We start from the raw sequence: 8,009 nt of genomic DNA, 5'->3' as shown, positions 1-8,009 counted from the left end.
CTAAACAAAACACCTAAATTCTTCATACGCAGATGCGTCTAGTTCCTGAAGATGTTCACGAGGGAACACTTTCGGGAGAACATGCTCTCGTATGGGTATTAGCAAGAAGAACGGTAAGGGAAACAATATACCACCTATCGGTATCCATGTGATTCCATAGCAAAGCAAGAAAAATAGAATCTGGAATAGTGTAAACGTCATTATGTATTTGAACGGTACCGATTCCACATACGAAGCATGAGGCCCTTCTAAGAGCCTGTCCCATATTTACCACAGAAAAGTTAAATCTGAATGAATAATGAAGTCAAATTATTTTTGAGGATTTATGTTGTTTGACTTACTTGAAACGCCTGCCCGAAGGGATAAAAAGGAGCAAGAATCTTTCCCAAAATTGATTACCGGGAAGGCTATCTATCGACATGTAAGCGAAATATCCCCATAGAACAGATGTAGGTATATTTCTAATAACAGGCAGAGCAAAGACTGCAGAGCCCACTAATATGGACTGCAGTAGATTTGTTACTCTTTGCTCATTGACCCGAACCGGTATATGATCCTCAATATGTACATCCGGGTCAAACTTGACCCTGGTTTCTCCGTCTTCATTATCCAAAACAACTTCCTTCAAGTCTTCTAACTCCTTGTCTACAGGACTCTAAAAATAAAATGACATCGTTTATGCAATATGTAAGTTTATTAATTAAACAAAATATGCGAATGATGATTCATACTGTTTTATGAGGATCCATATCAACAAAAGCAGCATGCATCTTTCCATAGATTTCGGATTTGCTTGCTTCCATCTTAATGCCTTCCTTTGCACACTTTGCCATCTTCTTCCGCATTATCTGAAAACACGAGTCATGACATTTGTTGAATGAAAAAAATATATACTTTTTTTCGAGAGTGTTATTTCAAGGTGCATATCAAACCTGTCTCTCAAGAATTGCGAGACTCCTGGTATGCATGGGTGATTGTGGTAGGACGCCATTTGATGGAGGGACTCCAACCAGACCGCAAATCAAAGTCTAAGAAACATCCGATCACAAGATCAATGAAAACCGTTGAAATGTAAACGACGATATACAAGACACAACTTAATAGTTACCATGAATCCAAGCAAGAGTAAATCATAATGATAAGCAGATGGATTTTTTAAATTAAATTCTTTCGGTTGTGCCATTTGTGCAGCTACACTATGGTCGAAAAAGTACAAGGCGGCTATCATCAGAGCCGGTATTAATGCAGTGAAAATATGAACCATTGGAACCTTCCCCATTACCTGCAATAACATTAATCTAATTCAGAAAACTACTTCATTAATTCAAACTAATAATAATATCTTTATAACGCTTATACTTTGATAACTGTCCAATGAGATAAAGGCCCGGCGTCCCAAGGAAGGGGACAGAATAGCCGTCTAGGAACATCACGAGGAACTTCTCGATGCTTTGCGTAAGATATTGCAGTCCACACCAAGACCATAAGTGGAACCCCGTATTCTGCTATTAGACCGCGCATCCACCCTGTTCTTGTCAACATGGTAGAAAAGAAAAATATATCAAATATCAAATATAATCGCTTCAATTCAAACACTACGTGCATGCCTTGGTATATATTACCTACACCGTAAGACCAAGATCTGGCATCTCTACTCTTCATGGAAGTCATGAGGGTACCAAAGGCCAAAATAATTGCAAGTAAGCCATTTGTATATAACCAATGAAATTGGTACTCTTCTTTTGTATCATCTTCTCCTTTTGGTACATGAAACTCACTTAGTACTCCCTAAAATATATATATAAACATAGTTAAACATATATTCCTAAAGTAAAGACAAAATATATAGTAACAAGTGATTTGCATACCTTAACAGCTTCTTGCATAAAGAAATCAACATGCCAAATAATTCTCCAGCAATCCTTGTGAATCTTGTGATGAGCGCGCAAGCATTGAGTATTGCAAGAACACATAACATCACAGAGGTCCAAACACAGACCCTAATTACAACAACAATATGTATTATCGTATAAATGAAAGGTAATATATAGATAACTAATTAACTAATCAAACTTTATACATTAAAAACAAGGCTGAAAAAGAGCATACCATCCAGCCCAAGCTAGAAACAGATCTTTCCCCAACTCGGGTCGTTCTTTGGCAAAACTATACAAGTAACTGTACATTATTACAGTAGGTTCCGCAACACCTAATATCAAAAGCGGCTGTCCACCGAAAACTGAATGAATAATTCCACATATCGCAGTAGAAGTGAGAGTTTCTACTGCACTCAAGATATCATCTGTCCTCAGAAACAAAAACAAAAAAAAAATCTTTTGAGACAAAGAAGCATAATGTTGTATTAATAACATATTACACAAATATATCTTATATGCAGTACCCGTTTCCTTATTTAGCTGCTCACCGAATGCAATTACCGGAAGGGCAGATGCAAAGAAGATGTATGCTGTTGGAGCTAATATCCTAGAAAAGATTATTATTAACTTGTTAATCTGCATGATATCCAAATACTAATCTGCATGAAAACGAGATACCTGGCGCCTGAACCGAGTGCCCCAACCCAATCTTGCTTGTAACACTGCAATCTTCCTTGAACATCTTTCTTAATCCCACTAAAAGGGATTTTAGGGGTATCCATTGGACATATATATATATGATCAAGGAAGCAACTCTACCACTATAATATGAGAAGAGCAGATTAAACATTAGACCTTAGTTATTAATTATAACACTAACACTGCTAATTAATTGCTAAATTAGTTATATATAACAAGAATGAGAAGCATTTTAAAACTATAAAGTTATACAACATAAATTTTTATTGATAGAAACTCTGCTATAATGTACGTCCATTTGACCATCTTATTCCCAAAATGTTTTCGATGGCTAAATTGCCCTAGCTGCTAACATTAGAACCCTAGCAAGCTAATTAATTAATTAATGTTTGTTATATATGCATCTGCATGGACATGCATATACGTACAAACAAAACATGCAAGTTTAGAACAAAACATCCATCTGAATATAGATATAGATACATGCATGAGGCATTCATGTGCGTATGAATGAATTAATAACAAGTAGTTAACAGGCCGGATGTTTACCGGAGATATTTACGTCGACAAAATTAATACGCTATGATATGATACGATATGATCAGGCATGCATTTGCCTGCCGGAGGACGATGGTTGTGCGTGATGCCGTTCGACGGTGCAGACCCGATGGATGAATGCCGTAATGGTTTTGTTTAAATATTATGAAAGTAACTTAATAATAATTAAACTACACGTATAAAGGCTAAAAGCAAAGTATGAGAAACAACTAGTTTATTTTATTATTATATTTTTATTCTCTTTAATTTATAAACTAAATTGAGTCGTATTTGAATATTTACCAAAGACAAACGATAAAATACGACAGGTAACCAGAAAACAAGTTGTATTATAACTCATTTTAATAGCAAAAGCAATTATAGGTATTAAAAACAAAGCTTTCGATCTTAGAGGCTAAAAATTACTATGAGCACCTGTGGAACCTTGCTAAAAGATTTCAACAACAAGAAACCAAGTGTATTAAAAAGAAAAAAGATAATAGCGTGTTAATATTATAAACAAGATTTCTCGTATTTAGTCATTTTTAAATCATAAGTGTAAAATTAAAAGATTTGACAATCCATAGTGACACTCGAACTTTTAACCTAGAAGGGACGACATTTAATACCCCAAGATTATATTATTATTTGATACCTTATTACAACGGTTCATACTCAAATGCCTTCAAATACACTCGAGTTTATCATTTACGTAGTTGAGTCATATAACTGACTTTTAAACGTATTCCATCAAAATCCATCTCCAAGTTGTAATTCATTACGTTTGGTTACATTTTACTCATTAAATATTTACAAACCTTTTTCTCATTAACATATTTATGTGTTTGTTTGATTACAAAAAATAAATAAATAATAATAATAATAATAAAAATAAGAAAGAGAAGAAGAAGAATTATCACAAGACACTTTCAATAAAATTAAATAATTTAATATGAAGTCATTCAAAATTCATATAGTTCTTAGTTAGAGTAATTTAATCAAAACACCTAATTATGTTCATGTAATAGTTGGATTGCCTACAAAAGAAGTTCCCTAATGTTTAAACATCATTATGTTCACATTCCATTGCATTTTCACCCATTTGTGTTAATGTGTTCCATCAAAAAAACTTCAACCTATATCCGTCATACCCCAATCAATTTTGATTCAAATAGTTGCATATATATATATATATATATATATATTTGTGCAATTTAGAAGTGTTCTAAGTTGGTTTTAACCACAAGAACACACAGAGTGGGAGCCGTAGGGAGGTGGTGGGAAAAACAGGATCGGGTGGAAACACCGTCCTCCGCTTTCTCCTGAATGATGTTTCATCGAAATCAATGAAGTACTCATCGGTTTATGTGAAAAAATTTGGTGGTGGGGGGGGGGCAAGGTAGAAAGTTGTAGAAGTTGGGAGAAAGTGGGAGAAAATGGATCCGAGAAACCCACAACCCCCCCGGTCCTCTCCGTTTTTAGAAAAAAAATTGAGGGAAATGGAATCCGGGACCACTTCGTATAGCCTAAAAGCATGAAAACACGCAATGGGTCGATAGCGTACTTCCAATTTAATCAAGAACCTTATAGTTTATGATTTACTCAAAAATCAAGTTAATCAATCAATTTGATTGCCCTCACACTTAAAAGTAATAAAAAATTGCTTCACGTTGTATACGAAATTATCACCAATTTGTTTCAAAAGTTTAAAGGATTTTTTTTCTTATTTAAATATTAACAGAATTGTCATAAGTTTAGAGCATTCACAACAAGCATCATATTCCAAAGTTTGGATTTATGTGACATCACAATATCATATAGACAAAGGTTTGACAAACTTCGTTGTTGTGGCTGTGAAGTGAAGTCCTTGTCTACAAACTTGAGGAGCAACATTGTGGTCTCACTTTCTCTCTTCTTCTCTCACATCTTAAATATATATAAACGAAACACCATTACATTCTCTTAAACTATCAGACTGTTTTATTTTTAATTGAGGTTTCTTATGTGTAACCGGAAACTTTCTAGGCGATTGAAGCGGATGTTAAAGCCGGTTTGATCCCACTATACGTGTGTCTCACATTAGGGACAACACCAACGACGGCAGTGGATCCGTTGTATAGCTTGAGTGAGATTGCGAAACGATTCCATATGTGGGTTCATGTGGATGCTGCTTACGCGGGAAGCGCATGCATATGCCCAGAGTTTCGTCACTTTCTTGATGGGGTAGAAGGCGCAAGCTCCTTCAGTTTTAACCCGCACAAATGGTTCTTGACCACTTTAGATTGTTGTTGTCTTTGGGTTAAAGATCGAACCGATCTTACAAAGGCTCTTTCTAGTGATCCTGAACTGTTGAAGAATAATGCAAGTGATACTAAGGAAGTGGTGGACTACAAAGACTGGCAGATTGCGCTTAGTCGTCGGTTTAGAGCCATGAAGTTATGGATGGTGATAAGAAGCTATGGAGTGACCGGCCTACGAGAAATTATAAGGAAACATGTGAAATTGGCTGAGCATTTTGAAGCACTTTTGTTAACTGACAAGAGATTTGAAGTTGTGGTTCCTAGAAACTTTGCGACCGTGTGTTTTAGGGTGTCGCCTTTGGCTAACGATAGTAGCGATGAAGATTCTAATCGTTTGACGCAGTCTCTCTTGGAATCGTTAAATGGGTCGGGTTTAGTTTACATGACGCATGCGGTGATAGGAGTCTACGTGATTCGGGTTGCAATTGGTGCAACCCTTGTTGAGGAGAAGCATGTTAATATGCTATGGGACATGGTGCAAGAGCATGCAAGTCGTTTGCTAGCTATTACCTAATATATGCCAATATTAAATAAGTTGCACCACTACAGTAATTTGTACTCAAATTCTCTTGCTTTTCGTGTAGTGTTTTTCAAATGGATCTAGTATTGAATATATATAAAATAATGTGATTTTGTCGTTCAAATAATCATGTGTCGAATTATCACGTAATGATCCAAAAGTTGTGAACAACATATAAGAATCCAAAAATGTAGGTTTCTGATTAAACAAACCATAAATGAACCGAACACATGAGTTTAACCAAAATTAAATGCTTTTCATTTACACATAACAGATTAATATAGTAAACTAGGAATTTACCCAGCGTGTTGCGTCGGGCAAATCGGTAAAATCTGGTGGTGGTAAAACTCAAGCGTTGTCAGTCTCGAGCGTTGAGATGGTTAGTCGACATGAATCCAGTTGGTTTCTTACGATACCAGAACTAAAACAAAAATGACAGTTGGTCGGTTTTCGTTACGGTGGTACTGGAACTAAAACAAAAGGCAGTGACATTATGCGAATTTGGTCGGTTTCTTCTCGTTTGTTATGGTTCAGGCACTAAAACAAAAAATAAAAAAGAAAACTGGCATCCGGTCGGTTTTCGTTACTTTTATTATGGTACCGGAAATAAAACAAAAAAACCAAATGGCATAAAAAACCTAGCATTTCCAGTCCCGGATGTTGATGCAGTGAGTTTACACGAATTCAGTCCGTTTTCGTTACATGAACAAAAATTGACGTTATGTCGGTTTTCATTATGTTCGCAATACTACCAATACAAAAAAAAATCAAAGTGGTATGTAGAAGTTTGGTGTCGCCACTTAGTTAGCGGTGCCAAACTTCTCCTTTATATATCTACCAGGGTTTAACCCGGCACGTTGCGCCGGAGCAGGTTGGTAAAATTCGGGCGGTGGTAAAACCTAAGCGTTGAGGCGGTAAGTCAAAGTGAATTAGGTCGTATCGGTTACATGCGATATTGTACCGGAACTAAATCCATAAATAAAAAAAAAATAAAAAAATGAGGTGGCCCGATGGGGTGGCGTTGGTTGACAAAACTCGAGTGTTGGTAAAACAAGACCGTTATCGATCCCCGACGATGTGGCGTCTACCCAAATTTGGTCGGTTTTTCGTCAAGTTTATTTTGGTTTCTGAACTAAAACAAAAGGCGTGAGTCTATGTGAATCCGGCCGGTTTCCGTCACATTTGTTACAAAATTGGCATTCAATCAGTTTTCGTTACGTTTGAACTAAAACAAATTTAAAAATTGTTCTCACCAATAAGATGCCGCCAGACTGTTATTTATATAAACACGCAACACAAGTAGCCAAATGAAGTACTTGCGTAACCAAAACTCTTATTCATGTTAGCATATTAAAAAGAACACATAAAATAACTAAAAAAACAACATAAAACAAAAAAACCATGTTTAAAGAAAAGATTGTTGTTTTAGTGTGCTTCAAGCATGCCTCGAACCTAGATGCCAATGACTTCCCTCATTTTCCTAAGAATTAACAATCCTAGCAACAACCAACGCACAAAGATATCTCAATTTGTTAAACATCAAAATGGTTTATAAAAAGCAAAACAAAAAAATATAATATTCAAAAAAAAATTGTGACACCAAACTTCTTAATTATACTATACTAGATTTTCACTCGGCGTGTTGCGCCGGGGCGATTAGAAAAAACCTCAACGTTGAAACCTGGGTTTTGGTAAAACCCTAGCGTTACGTCGGTAAGTTGATGTGAATTCAATTAATTTCGTTTACGTTCTTTACGATATAGACACCATTGGTAAAACCTTAGCGTCCAAAAAATATATTTTTGTCAAATTAACATATAAAAAGAATAAGTTATTTAAAACGAAGTTTGTTTGGTCAGTTTACCCGAACGGTGGTAAAACTCAAGCGTTGTCAGTCCGGGCATTGAGGCGGTAACCGGACACGAATTCGGTCGGTTTCGGCTATGTACGTTACTGTATCAGGGCTAAAAAAGGAAAAAAAATATATATAAAATTGAGTGGACCAGTCGGGTGGTTTCGGTCGGTAAACTCGGGTGTTGGTAAAACTAAGCGTTGCCGGTCTCGGACGTTGAGTCT

The 8,009-nt window shown here is 36.0% G+C and overlaps 1 protein-coding gene and 1 pseudogene across 1 annotated transcript; one reads left to right on the top strand and one right to left on the bottom strand.

The window, feature by feature from the left end:
• LOC143572635 (putative boron transporter 7) lies at positions 1-2,659 on the bottom strand (annotated as a pseudogene).
• Positions 2,660-5,147: 2,488 nt separating this feature from the next.
• On the top strand, positions 5,148-6,063 carry LOC143572621 (tyrosine/DOPA decarboxylase 5-like). Its single transcript, XM_077057729.1, has one exon. It carries the CDS (start codon positions 5,262-5,264, stop codon positions 5,925-5,927), a length of 666 nt encoding a protein of 221 aa, XP_076913844.1. The 5' UTR covers positions 5,148-5,261; the 3' UTR covers positions 5,928-6,063.
• The last annotated feature ends 1,946 nt before the right edge of the window (positions 6,064-8,009 follow it).

This window comes from Bidens hawaiensis, unplaced genomic scaffold, assembly GCF_021521415.1.
Source record: "Bidens hawaiensis isolate Kalapana, Puna unplaced genomic scaffold, B.hawaiensis_p1.1 tig00025981_1, whole genome shotgun sequence".
Taxonomy (NCBI): domain Eukaryota; kingdom Viridiplantae; phylum Streptophyta; class Magnoliopsida; order Asterales; family Asteraceae; genus Bidens; species Bidens hawaiensis.
Note: the sequence above shows the minus strand (reverse complement) of the source record. Positions and strands in the feature narration are given on the sequence as shown.